This window comes from Onthophagus taurus, chromosome 6 (assembly GCF_036711975.1).
Source record: "Onthophagus taurus isolate NC chromosome 6, IU_Otau_3.0, whole genome shotgun sequence".
Classification (NCBI taxonomy): domain Eukaryota; kingdom Metazoa; phylum Arthropoda; class Insecta; order Coleoptera; family Scarabaeidae; genus Onthophagus; species Onthophagus taurus.
Genome location: NC_091971.1, coordinates 9272922 through 9297260, shown reverse-complemented (window position 1 = coordinate 9297260; position 24339 = coordinate 9272922). Strand labels below are relative to the sequence as shown.

At 34.7% G+C, this 24339-nt stretch overlaps 1 protein-coding gene across 2 annotated transcripts in view; it reads left to right on the top strand.

Moving 5' to 3' along the window:
• The window catches only part of LOC111427891 (uncharacterized), a 128203-nt gene that overhangs the window by 8956 nt on the left and 94908 nt on the right, over positions 1-24339 (top strand). The window contains exons 1-3 of one of the 2 annotated variants that reach the window (XM_071196352.1): positions 3098-3214; positions 15418-16124; positions 20017-20191. In XM_071196352.1, coding sequence (XP_071052453.1) covers positions 15421-16124; positions 20017-20191 — 879 coding nt within the window. In that variant the 5' untranslated portion in view covers positions 3098-3214; positions 15418-15420. Of the gene's footprint in view, positions 1-3097; positions 3215-15417; positions 16125-20016; positions 20192-24339 lie in introns of those variants that run through there. The other variant, XM_023063249.2, reaches the window with a different exon arrangement.

The window sequence follows — 24339 nt, the reverse complement described above, 5'->3', positions numbered from 1 at the left end:
GAGGCTAAAACTCGATTCCGAACACGGTCGGGTTAATAAAATGCATGTCTGAGCACAGGGAATGCCGTGGTACAACTCGCGCTTGAAATATCGCGAATCGATAACATCGTATTCCGGCTACGTCTCGTCTTTTTTTAACCAAGCGGACTCACGTTATTTTTCATCCTACCTCGGGATTCTCTATCTGCACCGCGTAAACTAGACGCGTGTATACACGTAGAAACCGCCAAAGTTGTTTATTGACCCGATCTCGCTTTATTTTCGAAATAACACCGCCGAACAATGCCGGCGTCGCGGTTCGAAACAATTTTATTTTCTCTTTTTTTTTACTACTACCGATTCACCCATTTTCCGAGAGTCTACAACCCGAATCATGTGTGTATTTTATATCGTCGCCAATTTTTATTTTTTGTTTGCGTTTCATGTTATTTTCCCTTTACTTTCTATTTTTGTTTTTATTGATTAAAAAAGTATTCATTAAAACATCTAAAACTCTAAGTTTATTTGTGAAACACTTCAAAAAAATCCATTTAAAGAAAGTGTCTTAAATAATTAATAGAAAAGAAAAAAAAAACAATTCAATCAAGTACCCGAAGCTTGTTTGCCCTCGGAAGAAAACACGAAGAACGGGAGCTTTTAATTTGCCCTAGGTCAATTTCCGGTCTCTGGGGACTATCCTTGCTGGTAAATAAAAAAAATCCGGGTAGGTCCCATACGCCCTTTGGATGAGAGATAATAAATCTTTCATGTCACGTTAAGCTGTCCTCCGTGTTTACAAGTTATACATAATTCAAATTAACTCGAAGCGGAGATTGTGCGACAGATAGTTGTTTAAAACCGAATTCGAGCTATGTGCGAAATAATTTAGTAGTGGAATTACGATTGGGATTGCTATTTCTCTTGGGATAGATATAAATAAAAAATATTATGCATGGATATAAAAATATCAAACATTATATACCGGGAATTTCATATAACTCGCAAAATATGAATGCAGTAACCATAGTTATAAAACTACTGTGCTTTTGCATCGTTCCACATAAAATGCAACATAGCTTAATAGTACATTGGGTAGTTTTACATAGAAAAAGTTTTGCTTTGAAAAAGGTGACATGCTTATGACAACCCTGAGTTTTCGGCCATCTTAAGAGATGCACTGCTAAACCCGAATGATTCTAGTTCTAGGTCTTATGTTAGTTCTACTGATAGTGCAAAACTAGAATTAACACAAGACCTAGAACTAGAAACATTCGGATTTAGCCGTACGTCTTTCAAGACGGCTAAACCTGAATGATTTTAGTTCTAGGTCTTGTGTTAGTTCTAATGATAATGCTACTGTAAAAATAGTAGCATTATCTATAATCTAGTCTAGTGTTAGTCTAGTTTTATTTGTTATTCAGCACTTGTTGTATATTTTTATTGAGCTAGAACGGACACTGCGTTCCCCGTATTGATCCGTTATATCAAAGTTTTACTGTAATATCAAATTATATTGTCATGTTGGATTTTATGTGCGACAAAGTAAGTAGGTACAACCTGGTTTCTATGGAAATATATTTCTGTATATTCACTATAATATAATATATAAAACTTTTGAAACTTTTTAAACAGCCAGAAGATTTAGAAACAAATAATTACAAATTTGCTCATATTGTTAATTATTGGCGAACAAAACAGAACGCATGAGAGCTCATTTGCAATTGCATTTACTATGGAGTTTGAACCGCTCGCACAACATCATTAGTGGTAATATTTCGAACTGTTTGGTATTAAGTTGTTAAGCGTGTGTGTATGATAATTACACAGAAGTTCGATTAGCTCCGGACAGCGTTACACTCTCCGAGGCTAACTACGCGACCTGTACATGATTTATGACTTCACACGGTACATTCGTATTTTTCCACCATCCAAAACGGGTCATTGTAACCGGAAGACGGATGGCGTGTTCTCGCTGTAATCCAAAAAAGTAAGATGATTAACGACTGTGTAACCCGAAATAATCTAAATTGTTTGTGTTATTCTTAATGGTTTACTTTTTAATTTTTAAGTATATTGGGTTTAAAAATTAGTTATAAACAAGCTTTTAGGGCACTTTCATTTTAACCCCACGAAGTCGCACGGTTTAACCCCTTCTAAGGGCAAAATTACCAAAACCGTATTAGGGCGAGGAGCTTGGAGAAACTTTTAACGCCCAGATTAAAGGTACACTTACCCCGCACCATAATTTCTCCCACAACTTTTCCGACTCGAAACAGAACGTTATCGCCAAAGATCGCATCGCTAGCAATCCACTTGGCAGTCAACAAAACTATTTCCTGAAACTTGTAAAACAAACGTCCGACTTGGAATAAAACTTCGGAAAAATCAGGCATTACTTTTACCCTGGTAGAAACGGGTAACAGCTCGAGGCTTATGTTCCAAAGAAGAGTTCGATCTGGTTGTCACTCTTCCTTCCAACGTTTTCTTTCTTCTATTTGTTTCTTTCAATTCGGAAACAATGTGCCGTGGCGGAATCGTCGGATTACGTTTTAATCCGGATTTCACAAATTAAAGCGATAAAGTTGAATTTCCTCGGGCTGCGGAAAGGGTCGCGCCTTAAGAACCGGAAGAGGGCGTCGAATGTGTACCCAGAGGTCTAAAAGAGATTAAATAAAGCGGGTTGAAGTGAAAAAGTAAAAAAAAAACGAAATAGACCGGCGAGTGGGCGAACAGAAGTGCTTAGTCTGAAGTGGATATCGACGATTGGCTGAACCAAATGAAAATAATTTGAACGGGAACAATATTTGTTCCAATTCCCCAAATGGATTTGTGATAATTTGTCCCGCAATACAAATTGAATCCCAAAAAAAAGGGTAGCACTTTCAATAAATAATCAATAACTTGTATACGCGTAGGTAGCGATTAATCATTTTGATGCGATTGAGGTCAAAAACGAATTTATTCATCATTTCTCTTGTTATTTTCCGTTTCTCGAGATTGTCCGTTTAAAAAAAATTTTGTGGTTTTTAACTCACAAAAACTTGTTTTTGTATTCCTACCCTCTATTTCAATTTATATTTAGATTCAGAACGTTCGAGACTTTTAACATGTAAACTTGTTTGTAGTTTATTTTATTTTATTTATTTAAATTAATCTTATTGTTTAATATACCTGTGTAAGAAGTTGTTTCAAACACCAAATTTGATGTTTTAATCGCGTAGCGATGTTTTGACATGTAAGTAATTTTAATTTTACCTAAATCTTGATTATTAATTAATTTAATTTTCTTAATGTTAAAAATTTTAAGTCTTGTAGTCTCTGAGGTTGGCATAAAGCCGAAACTAGTCACTACTATTTTTAAACTTAAACCCTGTTAAAAAGTACATAGATATTTTTTTTTCCTTTTCAATTTGATTTTGTTGAAAATCAGTTTCAGGAAAAAGTTGTTTTCTCCAAAACGGTTACGAATGAAGATACAAAACTTTTTAAGGGTATGTAGGATCATTTGAGGTTAGGTTATGCTGAATAGTAAGCTTTCAAGCTTACCAGTTCGTTTTATATAAGTTTTTAAAAATCACCTATTTGATTCGATGTTTGTTGAAAGTGAGGTTAACGAAAAAAATAGTTTTCTCCAAAACGGTTAATAATTAAGAAATGAAACTTTTTAAGGATATAGAGGAGCGTTTGAGGTTAAGGTGTACCATGTTACAAGCTTCCAGGATTAACAGTTCATTTTATATACATTTTTAAAAATCACCTATTTGATTTGACGTTTATTGAAGTGAGGTTAAAAAAAATATGATTTTCTCCAAAACGGTTAACGATTAAGAAATGAAACTTTTTAAGGATATACAGGATCGTTTGAGGTTAGGGTGCACCAAGTTATAAGCTTCCAGGATTAACAGTTCATTTTATATACATTTTTAAAAATCACCTATTTTATTTGACGTTTGTTGAAGTGAGGTTAAAGAAAATATGGTTTTCTCCAAAACGGTTAACAATTAAGAAATGAAACTTTTTAAGAATATAGAGGAACGTTTGAGTTTAGGGTGTACCAAGTTACAAGCTTCCAGGATTAACAGTTCATTTTATATACATTTTTAAAAATCACCTATTTGATTTGACGTTTGTTGAAGTGAGGTTAAAGAAAATATGGTTTTCTCCAAAACGGTTAACAATTAAGAAATGTAACTTTTTAAGGATATACAGGATCGTTTGAGGTTAGGTTGTATCAAGTTATAAACTTCTAAAGTTACCAGGATATCTAATATAAGGTTTTAAGATAATTTATTTGATTTGAAGTTTGTTGAAAGTGAGGTTAAAGAAAAAAATGGTTTTCTCCAAAACGGCAAACAATTAAGAAATGAAACTTTTTAAGGATATACAGGAACGTTTGAGGTTAGGTTATACCATGTTACAAGCTTCCAGGATTGCCAGTTCATTTTATATAAGTTTTTAAAAATCACCTATTTGATTTGATGTTTGTTGAAAGTTAGGTTAACGAAAAAAATAGTTTTCTCCAAAACAGTTGGTAATTAAGAAATGCAACTTTTTCAGGATATAGAGAAACGTTTGAGGTTAGGGTGTACCAAGTTACAAGCTTCCAAGATTAACAGTTCATTTTATATACATTTTTAAAAATCACTTATTTTATTTGACGTTTGTTGAAGTGAGGTTAAAGAAAATATGGTTTTCTCCAAAACGGTTAACAATTAAGAAATGAAACTTTTTAAGAATATAGAGGAACGTTTGAGTTTAGGGTGTACCAAGTTACAAGCCTCCAGGATTAACAGTTCATTTTATATACATTTTTAAAAATCACCTATTTTATTTGACGTATGTTGAAGTGAGGTTAAAGAAAATATGGCTTTCTCCAAAACGGTTAACAATTAAGAAATTAAACTTTTTAAGGATATACAGGATCGTTTGAGGTTAGGTTAGGTTGTATCAAGTTATAAACTTCTAGAGTTACCAGGATATCTCATATAAGTTTTTGAGACAATTTATTTGATTTGAAGTTTGTTGAGAGTGAGGTTAAAGAAAAAAATGGTTTTCTCCAAAACGGCAAACAATTAAGAAATGAAACTTTTTAAGGATATACAGGAACGTTTGAGGTTAGCTGGCACCAAGTTACAAGCTTCCCGTATTAGCAGTTTGTTTTATATAAATTCTTAAAAATTAGTAGAGTTATTAGTTCATGTACTATAAAATGTTTGAATTCAAAGCTGTTCGAAATAATTTAGTATTAAGTGGCGTCACAATAATTTCTAACTTTGAGGATTTTTACTCATTGTGTTAACAACCTCAGTGTGTTATCAACATTTCAAACTTTTGTAACTTTTGACATTATTTTCACACGCAGTGCACGATATAAGATTGATAACTGAAGAATCAACAAGTACAAGCACCAAAATGAGTAAAATTTTCTATAGATACATATTATTTGTTACATATTGCATATTGACAACATACTAAAGTCTAAATGGTGTGTATTAAAATCAAGTCTCACACAATAAGAATGGTTGGCATGCCAAAAATTGAAAATACCTAACGTTTCGTCTAATTTAGTAAACGGCAATTTATAGTCCCGAGGGTAGATCGTTGTAACAACTGCAAAAAAAAAATACAGCTCGAAAATCGCTTTGGAATTAAAGCTGCAAAGCCTCGCTAACGGGAAAATGTAATACTAGGTACAGATATCGATCTTGAAAACGCGATGCGGCAATTTAAAAGTTTCAAGGGAGATTTTGTAACGGCGGGGGTGAGAGTTAAAGCGAGCACCCCTATTCATTGCCAATTCTACGTAAGATTAATACTTCTTATTATATTGGCCGGTCGCCCACCACAGCTTTATAAAAACGATGCCGAAAACTAAAATGTGTACAGCAAGGAAAACTGAACTCGCAACAATAACGAGTCGGTTTTCTTGTTGTGTTGGTCTAACTTTTTGGGGGCAATAAAGATTTCAAGTACGTGAAATCGATTCAAAGAACCGGAAACATATTTTAAGACGATCACAACTTGAGTTATGTTACGAAGTTTTTATATTTATTTCGAATAAAACTTCACTAAATAAATATTTAATCCGAGGTGTATAAATCTATTTATGCAATTTTCGGGTTAGTAGTCGTTTTGAGAGGATCGTTTGTTCTGTGAATGAAGCTTTCGTTCGGTTAATTGATGAAATTTGTGTGTGTTGAGAGCTTTGTGTTTTACTCGTGATAATTTTCGGCCGCTTTGCGCGAATAACGTGGGTCTTATAGGTGAACGGGGCGCTAATGTTCGGACCATTATGCCAAAGTACAAAAGAAGCCGGCGGCAGGAGAAGCTGTGGTTTGCGCCGAACTAAAACTGGAAGAGCGTAAATTATTTATCATTCACCACTGCCGCATGGCTTTGGAAATAAACGGCTGCACGGGAAGCTCGAAATGGCCTCCAGACAATGGGAGAAATGTGTGCGGGTGCCAGATGAACTTTTATCTATATAAGGTTCATTATGAACCGGTCCCAAACGGGTTATAACCGAGATTTTATGGTTTGATTAATTGTGCAAAAACTGTACCCATTATTGAAACTGTGGCTATTCACTAAGAACATTATCCATTTCACAAATTACTTATTTGATAAACAACTTTAAAGAAAATTTGTATAATTAATCACTTTAATATTAAATGAATTTCAAAATTTTCTAAATCCTCTCATATTTCTTTCTAACAATTTAATTTCGCCCGGTTTTAATCGTCACCCGAGAAGAAATTTAAGGCGTACACGAAAAGTCCTGAACAAAAGCTGTGCCAAATTAACACGCCCTGAACAAATCTGGTAGAAGGGTTGTGCCCGCACGAAGCCGTCGACGACGGAAATGGCCAATTATATCCTTGACCGTAATTAGAAAGTGTCCTCTTCCGCAAAGTAATTAAACTCTATTATCTATAATGAAATTAAATGTAGCAGTTGTAGGAGTCGGGGACCGCATCGCCGAAATATCGCGGGACACTGTTATCCCATCTACGAAATTAACTGTTCAATTCTCGTTCCGGTTATCCAGATTATTCCTGGCGGGAGAACTAATCGGGATGGTTTTAAGTTATGCGGAATAATTGCTCTCCGTTCTAATCAGTCACATAGGATATCTAATCAATCCAATTACACAATTTAAATGTTTCTATCTAAACATTAAACTTTTCTCCAAAACGATTAGGAATTAAGATATAAAGTCTTATAAGGTTATACAGAAATATTTGAGGTTAGATTGTACCAAATTATAAGCTTCTAGGGTCACCAGTTTATTTTATACAAATCTTTACAAATCACTTTTTTTATTTGATGTTCGTTGAAAGTAAGGTTAAACAAAAAAATTGTTTTTTCCAAAATGGTTAGGATTTGAGATATGAAACTTCAACGATTAAGGTTGGGTTGGGCTGGTAGTGAAGAGATGTGAAAACTACCTTTTTTTTTGTCGCAGAGGAGGAGAAAATCTTTTTTACTGAGCCACGATCGGATATGGCGCATGGAAAAGATCCTGGCTTAGGTGTTCTTGGCCAGGCCTACCGCACTAAAAACTGCTTGGGATCGCCTAGAATTACTTTAGGCTGCCTGCGAAACAGTTGGCAATTATTTTTCTCCATTCTCTCAACCCATTGGTCTCCTCTCATCTTCCTCCTTCGTCCTCTACATTCCAGTTAGCAGCTCCATAATCGCCTTTCCCATCTCCTCCGTCTCCAGAAGGGTCTCCGCAATGGTCTCGATGTTAATTGACTTCCCTATCCTTTGCTCGATATTCTCACGCAAAGCAGAAAACTTTTTTCAATAAAAGATTGTGTGTTCTGGCGTATCGTCAACTCCACATCCATACCAACACTCATTCGACTCTATTTTCTTTATTTTTTCCAAATAACTTCCGAAGGCTCCATGTCCTACGATAGCCTGTGTGCCGTAATAATTTGTTTCTGGACCGTTGTCTCTCCATCTTCGCACATCCTTTATGAAATGGCTTGCCCATCCTTTGTATTCTTCCCATCTTTTCTGCCATCTTCTAAACATTTCTTCATTGCTTGTCGTCTGGTTCTCTCTCTTTGTCTCCCAGTTCCTTGACAGCTCCCACACTAAAAGGTCGTACGGAGGGCACCCAGCCAATGCTCCAACGGCTTCCGTAGCTACACCTACCGTCACTACCAGCCCAACCCAACCCAACCTAACCCAACCAATGGTAATTTTTTTGCAATATCAGAATAAAATGGTTGGGTTGGGTTAGGTTAGGTTGAGCTGATGAAGAGGTGTGAAAACTTCAGGGACTCATACAACTCCAATGGCCAATTCTCTGTTAACATATTTGCATAATTTTTATGTTTCAAAGCACGACTCCACGTTGGCATCGCTTACATCACTGCGGGGATAACACTGCTGGCTAAAAGTTGATGTTTACTTCACGTTCAGTTTACATTTTCACTACCAGCCTAACCCAACCCAACCCAACCCAAACCAACCCAACCCAATGGTAATTTTTCTGCTTGGTTCCAAGAGAGGACGTTTTCAGGTTCTATGTTGATATACTTCGAAGAGTTTTGAAAGATTTCAAACAAGTTTTAAATTGAAAAAAATTGTTTTCTCCAAATCGGTTAGGAATTGTGACACGAAACTTTTTAAGGATATAAAGGAACGTTCCAGGAAGCTTCCAGAATTACCAGTTCATATTATATAAATTTTTAAAAATCACCTATTTGATTTGACCTTTGTTGAAAGTGAGATTAAAGAAAAAAAATGTCTCCAAAGCTCCTAAAAGCTTTATTAAGATATGAAACTTTTTAAAAGAAATAAAAAAAAGTAATACAAACTTGAATGTGTTGAAAATTTTACAACTTTTTTTATGTTTCAACTTTATCGCATCTTATAATTTAATTTGTATAATACCATATAAGACTGAAATAATAATCTAATCTAAATTACCCAACCCAAACGGAATACATAATCGACTACTAGCACTAAAAGTATAAAATCCACCCTAATTTTCTTCTTAACATTTTTAATGAATTAAAATTAATAATTCATAAACTTATTGAAATAAAATGACCTAGAAAAACATTTTTAAATCTATTTTTTATAATAAAGTTCAAATATGGTTAAAAATAAGAACACATTTCATACAGGTCAGTAACGTCACGTTTTGAATAAAATTACTGTCTGAGACGTCAAGAAGAGTTGAATGGGGCACTGCTTTCGCGTAGGATGGAGGTCGAAATTTTGAAAGTTCCATTAATTAAAGTTAGTTAGCCCCGGTTGGAGCCGTCGAGTTTGACGTACCTACTGAAAGGCTTAATAAGATCGAGCCCTTGGATAAAGACGTAGAACTTTGTGCCTGATATTGCGGTGGACACGGTCAATGACCCAGACGAACGTCTTCTCCACGGTTTACGCGTTCCATAAACTTGTGTGGCATGTTGCATCCGCGGAGTTTCCTAATGGAGATGTGCTTAAAGTGTCAGGGGTCGTATTTATCTTTTAACAAACCCACATTTTACGTAAACATGGTGTGGGCGAGATAATTGAATCTGCTCCACGAAATAATGATGTTGTTAAAGTTTCATTAAGAAACTTATTTACTTTTATGTTTCACATTTTCATTTTGAATCATGATTTTCTTCGATATAAAATTGGGATCGTATTTTCGGGGGAGTCCTTCAATTTCTGCTAAATTGACGAAAATCAAAAAGAAAAAAGTGTTTATAAAAAATTCCAAATCAATTCCCTATAAGTTGGTTGTAAATTTTTTACTGTATCGAGGGAAAAAGGGTAGGCACTTGGCTAAACCCGTACCTGTCGAGGGTTTATTGCTATACGCCCGAAGATCGTAAAACAAAAATTGGATACCTATATTATTATATTTTAAAAAACAAAACATAAAGTTACCCTCAACAGAAAATTAATTAATTCAATTCCTATATCAAGATCTATCGCTAAAATGGAACAGAAACTGATAACGAATGATTACGAAATAATCCAATTAAAAGGGTTAACCCTTTAGTGTAAGGGTCTCAAAGGATTCTAGATTTCTCATCTACTGTATTGATGAAACTAGACTTACGAGGACAAAGGATAAAGTTAGGATAAACTTTTTTGTTGGGATTATTAGTCTTATTTTATACCAAATTGATTTTACTGGGAAATGATGCATCCTAGAATACAGAGATAAGCGAGGCATATATGCGACGAAGTAGGTCGTTTTGCCATGCCATTAACTTCGTGAGGGATCTGTAAAATATTGCATGGGTAATCTGCGAATGGACTGGAATAGACTCTAAATAAACTCAGCTTATAATGCAATTTATAAACATGCAATGTAAAAAAAAAAGAAATTCTAAAAGTATACAGGTGTTTTCCGGATAAAACAATGTTGGTAAATTTGTTTATGATAGAGTGTTCCCGTGAGATATACTTATCTTTATCGCCATCGTTTTTATCTCCTTCATGTGTAAAGTTTTACAACTTGTTTCGTAACATTTCAAGTTGTATTAAAACTTTGGTTTGGTTACATAAATATTAAATTTCATAATAACAAATATAACAAGTAAAATTATCTTAAAAACTAAAATAAATCTGATAAAGATGATTTTCAGTTTAAAGAACTTTCCCAATTAAATTTGAACGTCGAAAGAGTTTGCTCGGAACGTTTAACAGCATAAAACTGAAATCAGTAATCAAATTTAAGTTCTTTCCAGTAGTTTCACTAAATTTTTCTGCAGCTTATCTTGAATTTTTTTTGACACTATACTGTATTTTTTTTACTTTTACAGTTATCGCATTGATTATTCATTCAAATCGCATAAAGAAACAGAACATGTTTCTTTTTGAAAGTAATAAAATTGATTTTGGTCTTTGGTTGTTGATCTGAGGTTGTAGGTAAAGCTGGTATTGCAGAAAAGTACCATTGGTTGGGTTGGGTTAGTATGGGTTTGGTTAGGTTGAGTTGGGCTGGTAGTTAAGAGGTCTGAAAACTTCAATGACTAAGGTTGGGTTGATTTGAGTTGGGTTAGGTTGGGTTGGGCTGGTAGTGAAGAGGTGTGAAAACTTCAACGACAAAATTTTCACACCTCTTCATTGCCAGCCCAACCTAACCTTTTAAATTTGTGCAAGTATTGTCTGAAACATCCGTGTCTGTGCATAAACTGAGTCAGAGCGTAGCTCTTTGACATTGATATCTATCTCTTTTCTGCTTTTGAGCACCCTCTCTATTATTTGTTGTGTCTTCAGTTGTAGCTCCTCTATCTTCCAGCCGCTTATCACAATCGCCAGATCGTCTGCGTATGCTACTAGCTTACCTTCATCAAGGCTGTCTCGCTGTTCTTTTTCAAGCAGCTGGTCGAAGTACACGTTCCATAGGAGAGGGCCTAGTATCGATTCTTGTGGGTCTCCGCTGTTGATCTTATATTTACTCCCGTGGTATTCTACGAATCGTTAGCTCAAATAACTTCCTACTATATTAAGAAGGTTGTTTGATATGCTCTAAATTGATAAATAAATTATAACTCTGAAATCTGAAGAGAGGACGTTTTCAGGTTGCACGTTGATATACTTCGAAGTGTTTTGAAAAATTTCAAACAACAAGTTTTCACTAGTTTACATATTTATGATCATTGAAAAAATTGCTGATAAAATAATTTATGGAATTATCTGTAGTGATCTACATTCAACATTATGCGGTGTATACAGCGATATGCGGTATTGCAACATGCCAATGGAGTTCCTGTGGTTTCATAACTGGCAGACATGAGCTCACTTCAGGTTTACACGTAGTAGTCGCCTGAGTTTCAGTAATTGCTAACCAGGAAGGAATATTTTTAACTGCCGATTTGTCAACGTTTTGATTTGTCATTCAATATGGTATAATACTGAATTGTGATGCAAAACAGTACGTTTATGGTGAAGATTTGATGACTTTTACATTTGGACAAATTCCATTATCTCTGTTCTTTTGGTCTTCATTTTACTTGAGGTCAGTATCATGCTCTTGTATTTTGCCAATTTGGATAAAAAATGGTAATTTATACCACATTATTTTGTTGACTAATCAAAAATTTTTTTGATTGTAATCGTGGGTGATTCTTGTTTGGATGTTGTTTTTGATCGATACAATTTCTAGTGACTATTAATCAAAAAACGAAACGAATTAATATTAATTTAAAAAATTATTAAAAACTAAAAGTAATTTTTCAAATCCCTCATAAGAAAGCCAAGTCCAAGTTAATGTCTCTTTTTGTTCTTATAAAAACCGTGATTTATGTTCAGCTTACAACGGTTCGCTTTTTCAATTTGTAACGGTGAACTGTATCCATGCATCTTGTTAAGCCGCAATATATCCAGCACGCAAAATGAGTTAAACTAACGCCCGCTAAACTTGCTCTCGGTAAAAGAGAAATTTAAAATTGCCCGAACGGGCGGGTACAGAACAATTTAATATGCAAATATTCCGGTTTATTTAATAAATCTCGCTTTTAGTTTGTTTTTGGGACCCGTCCGACGTTCGTGTTACCGAAATAAAATGCGGCACGTCTAATAAATGGCCGAGTTTAAAGTTTCAACGGCCCGGAACTGGCCGCAATGGTGTTCGTCGTCCGAAAGATGCGCGCTCAACCTTGCATCGTGAATTTGCATGACCATCTTGAAGGTTAGAGTGCTTTGGTAATGAATTATACATGTGTCCTGTGGTGCAAAATCGGGGAAATCCTTTTGAATAATTTTTAGAATATTAAATTGTAATCGTTGAATAAAGGATTATACTTTCCTAACAAATGTTCATTCTATGTACAATTGAAATGAAAATAAATCGGTGGTTAAACTAACACAGCAAAAACATAAATAATACATGATGATCAGCAATGTATATCACGATTTACATCACCGCGACTAATTGCTGGTGTACAAATAGGTTGCAATAAATATTGGTGTATTTTGAAAAGTGTCCAATAAATATCATGGAAATAAAATTCGTTGTTATAGGATAACAATGGGCACCTAGGAATATTAAACGCATATATCATATGACGTTGCGACTCGACGCCGGATGTATTTATTATTCAAAATTAATTAAAAGCCAACAGGTATTGTATTTTTGGAAAATTTAAAATATGGTGCCACTTGTTTACAATTAAAATTTTCAGAGGAATTGGTAATGATAAACGCCCCGTATATACAGGCGGCAATTCCACTATTTTTGTGGTATAAATAAACGTGTTCTGTTTCACATGTTTGAGTGAATATGACCAATAAACCTCTTTATGTCAGCACCATTAGCCTGCAAACAATATATGAACTCCCCTGGTTTAATTTTGTCTGTTATTTTAAATCTACCATATTGAATAATAATGAATAATATTATCATATACGCACTGATTGAAAATTGTATATAAAGTTATGAATGGTTAACTAATTATAAAACAAATTTAACATTATAAATTTCGTTCAAAAAGTTAATAGACTCCCTTTAAAAACTTGTTACGGTTTTCGCGTTATGCGAGCTTCTTTTTCAGGAATTCTTGTTACAGCCGTAGTGCGCACGTAAAAGCTCCGCTGCAGTTGCTCTCAAACTTTCAAGGATGGTACGTGCGGTGGCGAACTTTCGATAGAAACTATCCGCGAGATGTGCTGCATCCTAAAAAGCACCGGAATCTCAATCTCCGCGAACATGAAAATTTGGCTATATTCAAAAGATGAATTCATAATTTACCGAAGCAGAACATCGAATGTAGTACTTCGTTGATGGTTATTTCATCAGAAATCATAATGAGTCACTTCAAAAAAAATTTTTAAATTACCTACTTTGCCTTTTTAATAAATTATGTATTAAAATTTTTAAGGCACAGAATAGGAAATGAGATATAGTATGTTTAAATTTTTAAAAATGATTTATGTCACAATGAAACTGATCGATTGAGTCAGCTAAATGATAAAACATCGAATCGAAATCGCAATCCACAAAATATTTAGATTACATTTATCTTTTAAAACGCGAAAAAGCATTTTAACGGTTTCAGAATACTTTGTCATTAGCACATTTTAAATTCGAGTATTTTTCGCCTCTCCATTTCATTACGTATTTAAATTTGTATTTAAATTCACTTTAAAGCCCGAGGCTTTTTTTCTTCATTTGTAATTAACGTTTATTTGCGCGCCCTCGTGAATTTCGTTTCTACTCGATTATTTTCTTGTTCATTCGGTAAATCCCAAAGGTTTCTACTTTCCTTCTTGGGTTTTGTAAATATAAAATAAATATATTAATTATTTTGATAGAAACGAAATGATTTTGTATTTAATAAAGATTTTCTTAATCTGATATATTGCAACTCGGGTGTAGCATATGAAACCATTTCGTTGTCGTTGAGTAGTTTTTAAAGTGGATATTCGCTAAGATGACAAGACAGTTTTCTCTTGGCGAAAACCGTTCGGTATGGAATAGGAAATGAGATATACACGAAAAATGTACGGCTGTTTTGCAAAAGCAAACATTTAAATTGCCTTTGATGGGAGCTCAGGTAATATCCACTTTTGCAAAACTCACGGCAAATACCTTAGAGGAAGCAAACCAGTGGAGTTCTGCAAAAACCTTATCTTGAAAATTGAATTTCTCATAACTTCCGCGGTTTACGAATTATTTCTCCGAAGAACGTGGCATTTCCTCAACTTGAAGTTCGGGTGCGGATGCACTGCCAAGAAACATCACATCTATCACAAAGAAAAGCGGATCTTCGAGACGAGAGGCGACGGCCGTTTGCTGGGGGCTCCATTTAAAACGTACGACTATTTCCTTTTGCGGGATTCGTATAGGTTTTAATTTCGCGAATATTACTTTTCGAGCCAGTGAAAGACGACGTCACTTATCGCCCAGTAAGTTTTCTCGACGCGTTAGAAACGGTATTTTTCGACCCTTATCCAAAGGGGAAGTCGTTCTAAATAAATCATAGTCCGAAGTAGATTCGCAATCTCGTCTTGGAAATGGAACTCCACCTTACAAAAGATGAAGCTATAATTCGAGAATAATACCATAAAATGTTTAAAAGTCATTTTTCTCAAATTCGACTTCGTGATTTTAGGTTTAAACTTTTTAGAAAAATCCGAAAAACATCAACGAGTTTGCAGTTTGCAGCGAATCGTTCTCGGTGGACCGCTCTTTATCGTTTTCGGATAATCGTTTCTCTACCACATCGTGCCTCTAATATCTCTATTCTCTCAGTTTTTGGAGCCCGGGTTTCTATGGAGAGAGAATATGCGTTAAGGATTCAGTCTTATCCGAGTAGTTATCTCTAACGGTATCTGGTTCATTTTGACCATGTACTTTAATGGTCTCATTGAAGCTCCACTTCAGTGAGATGTGGAGATTTTATAAAGTGGAAAATATCTAAATAGATAAGATTTTTTGGTGTATTAATTAAAATTTTTTGTTTTTAGGAGATGAGTCATGAGTTAGCAACTAGAGTTATGAAGTCGTCGAAATACACTCAAGTAACAACACCGAACGATAACGATTTCGGGGATTACCAAAACTTAGGAACAATAATACCTGCAAGCGAATTGAGTCTTAGCCATTCAACAAGCCAGCACTCTGATTACGCAGGAAGTTGTAAACAACATGTTAATAATAGTGAGGAACTCTTGTTGAACACAACTTATGATCGTAGCGGACATCAAACGGGTTACGATGTTCACCAACAAACCGAAACGAACGCTAATAAATACGTTCGAAACGAGGAATTTGAGCTGGTCTGTAACTGTTCGTATCCACAACACCATCGTTTGAAGCCACGTTATACTAGCGAACAGAATATTGCGCTGACAAATAGGGGTTTTTGCTCTCTTACGAAATTGGACGCGTCCAATTCCAGTCAGTACAGCCTGGATAGAAAGGGTGGAAAATTAAAACAAAATGATGGTGGACAGCAACGCACACAACAACGTTTGGATAGAGGACCGTCCCTGAAAAGAATACAATCCCCAGAAATTATTAACATCCATCGTGGTCCGAATAACACGTTTTATGATGGTTACGTACCAGAAAATTGCGCGGTGGTAAAGACTTTCGGTTACGAAAAGGACTTTAAGTGCGACGATTACGGATTTAAGAGGGCGCAAAGTTTCAAGAGGGCTATGAGTGAAAGGTAAGTGAACATACTAGATATTTTTCTCCATTTATAAAGACTTAAAAAATATATACTTAATAAATGTATCATTTACTAATCAATTATCTTCGAGGTAATCTGTGAACAAATTGATTGGAATTAAGTTGTTGGAGTAATTCAATTATAAGAGCGATCATCTCCGAGTTCGTCCATATAATCCTATTGGATCATTTGCAATTAAGTTGCTTAATGTGATCAATTATACACGTTCTACTCCATACGAATCTAAGATTATAGCTACAAGCAGATTTGTCAAAATAAGCTTAGAATCATGTGTGATTTGTTACAAAGACATTATTGATTGCATTTTCCATACATATTCCGGAGCCGTTTAGAGTTTAGTTATTATAGGTAAGATAAGGCGGAGAATTCAAAGATTCAACAGTGGGAGCGTTGCACCATCTCACGAACTGCATGCGGCAACTTGAATATTCTATGTGCAAACTTCGAAACGACTTACATTATCGATTACCTGGTGAAACTAGATTGGGAAGGAAAATTGCGACCAAGTCAACATGCAGGTGGCGTTAGCTTTAAGAAAATGTTTCGCGGTCAGGTTTTACCTTAGACTTTGGAGTTTCACGTACAACAGTAGTTGTGGAGGTGGTAAAAAGAAATTTTGTATTCCCGCGATGTAAGATGTAATACCATCGACATTTCCTTCGAATCCCCTAATTTATCTTTTAAAAAAATTACAGTCTTATCCGAAGGACGTGTTTCGTATGAGTGTATGTGTGGGTATATGGTATATGAGGGTATGCCGAAGAGCGAATAAAATATTGGTCCTGTGGGATGTCAACGTTTCGCCCCATAAAATCCTTCCTGCATTATCACTGTATCCCTTTCCCTTATCTCACCCTCGGTCCAAAACGAAACGAAAACGTCATAAAAATTTTAATATGATAACATATAATTTTAGCTAATCAATAAGTTCCTTCTTTCAAATTTTTCCTTTATTTAGAATATTTAGATTAATAAATAGAATCTCCGCATATATATAATTCCCCAAGTCATTCTTGTTGGATTTTTGAAAACGAATAAAACTTTTTGGTTTATTTTAATTAATTAAACCGCAATGCTTTCGATCTAACGAACGAACGAACACGGAATGAAAGAGTATTAGTGGCAACTGTTAGAGTTAAGCTACGTTAATTGGGATTGCAATCGGACGTTTTGCTCGAAATACGCTTCACTTGGGGATTTCCATCATTGCTACTGCTCAACTTCCAATGATCGTAATATTCCTGTGGGTACATTGATACTTTAATGAGAGTACGTTTAATCAGAATAAATAAATAGAAAGAAAAAGGTTAGATTTAGAACTTTACTGATTACGTGATTTTCAATGATTAGATAATTCGTGTTAAAATACATGTTGTGTAACGCCATGAAACTGAGAGTTAAAACGTTACTAATAGTGTAAATATAAACATAATTAATTCTATCAACCACCCTGCTTAGCCATTAATAATATCAATTGGCTATCGGAATCCCCACTAATTAGCGTACACAATGCGGCTGCATGCGTGTTATTTGCGCTAACTGCATTACACTCAAGGGAAGACATCGTAACCATAATTAATAAGAGGGAATTATTAGAAACAATTATGAGGCAATTCTCAAATCCATATCGTATCGTATTTATAATTAAACTTACTGTTATTTTCAATTCAATGAAATATATGGAAACGAAACGAACAAAACGAATTGTTGTTGATTCTAATTAAACCGTATTTCTTTATTTTTGTTAAAGTAATTTCATCATGTATTGTAAACACTTAGATAACCTGGGAGTTGTTAAAGCGAAGTTCACCCTTCGCGTATAATTAGCAGCCGAAAATGTTTAGAAAGTGCCTCATGTTGTAAGCTAAAATTAATTTTCTGAATCATCTGTTTTTTTTTAGTCCTGTTTGCATCACCGTTTAAGAGTTATATTGATTAATTACCGTCTAAGTTTTCTGAGAGTTATCTCATTTATCACTCAAATTAAACCCCCGACTTGCAAACGCACTTTCTTTTCAAAAGCCAGAGGAAATAATAAACGTCACAATATTATTTTCTCATTTCGAATGATAGCAATTTTCTACATCATAAGATCTGATGGTAATACGATCTCTGAATCATCAGAATTGAACTCTAAAAATATGACATAGAAAAGAAATTCAGGTTAGATCTCACAGAATTGTGATTGAAATGACAAAAAGACTGTTGAAGTTTATGTAGCCTTTATATCTTATAAATGTCTAACTGAGACATTATCAAAATTAGTTCTGTTTAATAATCTGATTAAAGATTTTTGCTTTTAATTACTTTCTATTAGGTTCAAACATTATGATTATATCGACTGCTTCATCACTTGCCTTTTTATCTATCAGATCCAGCAGCTTCATAGTTCTGTTCATGTGTTCATGTATTACCTCAACCTTGTGCGACATCTTAAAAGTAAGATTCTTGTATCTTCATTTTGGCATTACTAACGTTTTTGTTTAGCCTTTCCATACTTATTGCAGAACCCGTTGCAATTCGATCAGTTACAAGATGTTGTTAAGTGTCTATGGTTCAAACACTTGCAACATCTGATCATCTGCATTCCTTTTTCTAGTCTACATCTAGTGAGACCCATCATGAACGCACCTCCACTTAATTTTCCGTCTTATCTTTCTTTTCCGCAATCCATAATCTCTTGATAGTTGTACTTTCTCGTATTTCCATAACTGTTTTAGAAAATTATATTGTGCCAGCATTGATTTAGCAACATCTAAGAACGCTCCAAGTCAAATTTTATGCAATGATGATTTTTGCAAAGATAGCACCAGGACAAAAATACATTAAAACAAATTAATGCAACCCAGGTGATATAAAACAGCATCATGTTGATGTTTTTGATGCATTATGAAGGAGATCATAGTCAGACGTTTTCATAGTTAAGTTTTCGACTATTTCAAAAGTGTTTATGTCGGACTGAGTACTAAAATGACCAACTTCTACTTTTCTTACTCCTTTCTCTTTCCTAGTGAGTGTGACGTTATCACCAACCCCTCAGTTATTAAAGAAAGAGAGCACCTCCATTATATATTCAAAGTAACGATTAAATAGTTTACTTTTCCTTCACTATGGAAAGTTAATAAGTCTGTTTCCACGAAGGGCAACAGATCTATTAATTGATAATTAACAAGAAAATGAGATCAATTATTAAGGAACCGGCGCCTCCGCCAAATTTTGAAGGGATCCAATTTAAATAAACTGACTATTTTAATTAATAACTCTTTTTAAAGTGTTTTTAACTGTTCATTATACAACCTGTGTTGTTATCGTTTCTTCTGTCACGATGACAGACAGATCAGAAAACGAGGAAAAGAAATAAATGGTAAAAAAAAGGTCCGGACACGTTCAAAAACCGAACTATCGACGATCAAAGTTTGGAGAGGGCGAGATTTATGACCGGAGGACGACGACCGGGCCGTTTCAAAGCGACAAGTATATCCGGCTATATTTCAGCCGATCTTGTTTTTAGCCTTCCGTCCGCGTTAGCGGAAATCCCCCGCATTGCAATTCAAAAGTGCTTTTTTTGTGGGACTCAAAATCCCGCAACGTATCTATTACAGATCCAGGTAATTTTCGAAACAACCTATGCAGAAACGACCTCATTTTACCGCATAATATAATAATCCATCTCTCTCCAACGACGGTTTCATCATTTCTTTTTTCGCTGTTCAAATTACCGTAATTAACATTTCAATCTTCTGCAATGATTGAAATTTTTATTTCTTTTTATTAAACGTTACGTAAATTCTTGTTCAATTAAACTCGTTGTTTGATATCGTTTTATTTCGTTTTATTTTTTTTGTAATATTTTAATTTTTCATTTCAGATCGAATGGTAATCAGTTACGTAGTGGTGGTAAAAGAAGAGCCGCTGGCGACGGTATCGACACACCGGAAATGGACGATCCAGAATTGATATTCGAACTGTCCGAACAGATGAGGGACTGTCAATGTGCCTGCGATCACGTGATATACGCCCCGGGGTATACCACCTGTTTACCGGTATGTGTCACCTACAAACGTTTATCCAACCCCTCTTAAACTATAAATCAGTAAAATGGAATTTATTTCATCCAATAACATCAACGTTTGCGTAATAAATACGTTTGTTATTAATATTTATTTAAGAATTATTTGTATTTATCAAAATCGAATGTTTTTTAATTTATTATCTCGTTTTGTTGTCCGTTCCAAAATAACATGCTCAGCAGTCTATTCGTTTAATTACCAGAACAATCAGCCATTGCCCATCAGAACAATGATTCGTTCTCATTGTCTGAGAGGGGTTGGGGGCTGGGCGAGAGAATTCATATACGCGTCAATGAAGCCAACGACAAAGTGAGAGGTTGAATATTGCAATGGACTGCTGTCGACTGGCATTGAATGTAGGTTGGTTGGGGCTTCTGCGTCCGCGATGCTCCGTTCTGTTCTGCTGCAGTATTGTAGATCAATGCGAACCGAATTAAACTAGTACTACGTAGCAACGACGACGACAGCGAAACGGCACACTTCTAGTCAATCTCGAATTTATTTTGGCCCGATCTCGCAACACGGTCGCCGCCTTTTCGCTTTGTTTATGGGGACAGCATTATCTGCAGCGACAAGAAATACGATGCAATGATAAAAATCCTTACAAATGCTATTTTAGAACAACTTTTCTTACTTCACATCTATTTATGTCAATCTTAACAACCATTTTATAAGATAACGTTATTTAACTCTTTTTGAGTTAACTTTGTATTTCGGATATATTCACATACTAAATTCCGTTTCATCCGACGTGATGGTTCCACTTTATTTCAAGTTAATACGTTTCGGTATGTTAGGTATAGGTTTAACGGGAAAACACGACAATGAGAGGAAACGTAAAGGATAGAATATACATTGTTCAAAGTGATGTATGGTCTAACCATAGAACCACATGCGCTGGAAGAGGAATTTAATCAAAAATTATTTTGCACCTCTCTCGTAATTGACACGGAATTTATTACTCCATTAAAATACCACACCGATAGAACGTGTCGGTTGTTTAGAAAAAAAAGTGGTAGAAAATCGCAAAATCCGTTCGATTAATTTCGGAATTTCAACAAAAAAAAATTGTATTGAAAACTATAAACGTACCACGACGATGATTTTAATGCGTTCCGCCGGTTGCGTAAATGCAGAAGTTTACAATCCATTTGAGCGGTGTCGGTAAATGCTCAAACCATTGTACTCTAATGGTGCAAACCTACCGTGCGTTCGAATTCAAATCGGGCGTGTGCTGACGATTCTATACCAATAAATATAGGGCAATGGCCTAACCTCGACAACGAGAATTATATCGGAGCCGGTGAAGTTTTTCGGATATTCGACCTCGTAAAAGCCACCATAAAATCGATGCAACTACCTTTCTTTCCTTTTCTTTTTCATCCTTTTACGCACTTTTACGATCACGTAAAAGTCAACAAAACACTATCTCTTTTCTTTATATCCCCAGAAAAGAAAAGGATATACAGTAAAACTTCGACTTCGGATATAACGGACAAAATATTTTTAAACTATACTATTAATATTATCTATTTAATACATCAGTATATTTAAAAATAAATGTTAGTGCTTATAGATAGAATCCAACTCGGGTTATTTCTCAAGTTGATCTATTCCATGTTCATAGATAAACTCAGGGTATTCCCCGAAAATTCTGAAGACACATAAGCCGTTGTGTTATTCAGCGCTAGATTGTTGTATATTTTTTCATTATCCTAAAACTAGAACTAACACTAGACCCGGAACTAGAAACATTCGGGTTTAGCCGTACGTCTCTTAAGACGGCTAAATCCGTATGTTTCTAGTTCCTGGTCTAGTATTAGTTCTAATGCTAGTGTTAGTTCTAGTTGTAGTTGTAATTCTGCGCTAGATTGTTGTATATTTTTCCATTAACCTAAAACAGTTTATAGAGCAAATTAAACATTTTTTACCTTCTAATTTCCTTGTATTAGTCCGTTATATCGAGGTTTGACTGTATTTCCTCCTTTCCTTAAAATAGGACATAATATCCAACAAACTTTATTATACAAAGTTGATTTCTCATTGATGTCAACAAGGTTAGAAGTGGGGCAGACGTTAGATATACGTTCATTTCAACATACACAGAGAACCGTTGGTAAATTGCAATGAGACAGCCGGTCCGTTGGCGAAAATGCAATTTGCTACAACAGTATCGCACGAATGTGCCTTTGCTGTAGATAATGGTGGCTTCTAGGATAAAGGTTGATGTATTGCGCGAGACATATGGGACGAACTTTATGTTAATATTGTTGTTATTATAAAGTAGTAATGATTACAGTAATTTATTCAAAGTTTTCCAAGATTACTCGTACAATTAACATCATCTTTGGTAGGTTCATAAATAACCAAACCACAGTTAGTTAATTAGTTTGGTAGTAGTGTACTTATTGTTAGTAGTAAGAAAGTAACATCTGCAGTGTGAGAAACTGGAAAGGATGGGGTGCATTTGACACTTTCCCTATTAATTTTAATCTTGGAAAGTGCTACATCACTTGGAACATGTTGCGAGCTACATTTACATTCATCAACTATATATACAATGGTAGCTATTTTATCTTGACTAAAAATACAACGTCGCAAAAAAATCTTTATTAAAATTTAAATTATTCATAGATATCTAAGATCTGGTGTTATTATGAATCTATTACGACAGTCTCCGTTTTTGGGGTATAAGTGAAATTAGGTTAACCCAAGGAAAGCACGTCCAGTAAATATTAACAATTCAAAATCTCCCCATTAATATTCCTTAGACGGCCTCCGTACCCGCCTCTTTAGCCCTATTTGAGCCCGTCAGGTTTCGTTATGCAGAGAAAAAGGACGTGATTATTTTGCCAAGTAGCTTAACTCAAGCTCCTTCGTGCTGCACTTCGTAAGTCGTATTTTATTTATGATTGAAAAACGACAGTAATGAAAATTTTGCGTGCAAGGAGAATACAATACATTTCAAAGATATTAGTATTCATTAATCATCAAAGAAAAAAGAAATTATTGAAATAATTTTTAGTTGATAATAAAATTTTGATTATTTAAATAGATTGAATTAGGACACGTATCTGACTTGCATTCACTCGTAGTAATTTAACTAAAACGGAATTACGCGGAGTTTAATCTCGGTCAATACCAAATTACATTAGCATTTCGATGCGGGCAAAAACAGTAGGAAGAGCCCCGCAGCTGCAGTGTAATTTGTAGGCGTCCCGGCGATGCCCCGGTTTTGCTGCCATTCTATACCCTGACCCTTTGACTGCAAAACACCGAGATTAAATACAGATCACTATGACTTTCACAAGATGAGATGACGTAAATCAACAATTAAATAGAATTATAACTTAATTGAAAACATATGACATTTTTTAATTAAAGCTTTTTCAAAAAGTCGTTAAAATAATTAAACGTAAGAACATTGTATGTAATATACGAAATAATGTAACATTTAGTTGAATTTACACGGTGCGCACGTCAAATGCAGTAATTCCCGCAGAGTAAAGAGAAATGTAAATGCCATTTCCTCGCGTTGAGTTCCAACAAAAACATTCACCATGTTCAATTATACATTTTATACAAAAGTTATACAAGATTTTCTTAATCATTTTTATGTCTTGTACTTCCAGTAAATTAAAAAGAGAATTAAGTATATGAATTTTATTCTTGAAAACATTAAAGACTTTTTATTCTGGGTGAGATTATTTTAAAATTTAACTGATGCCAGAATAATTCTTTGAATTATTGAAAATCCATAGTGAAATATTATCATTGCCAAAAATATATTGGGTGCTTGTGCATTAACTGTAATGCTTATTAATGCCGCTTATTAATGACCATTTATAGATAAAGACACTAGGTTTATACAAGAAAACTACCGTAATGACATCAAGACTCTTATTCAAAACAGATCTCTTTGTAACCACAGAAACCATCTTGACATTTATTTCTCTTGCAGAGTTCATGCTTTCTAACCTAATTACTATTCTCGAAGGCGAACGCTAAAGTAAATCTGATGGTGCTAAAGAAATAAGAGCTGAACAGCATAAGAGTATAAGATCTGCACAACAGAGGTGAATACTCACCACAATGAGACCACAATGAAAAGATATCTGAGC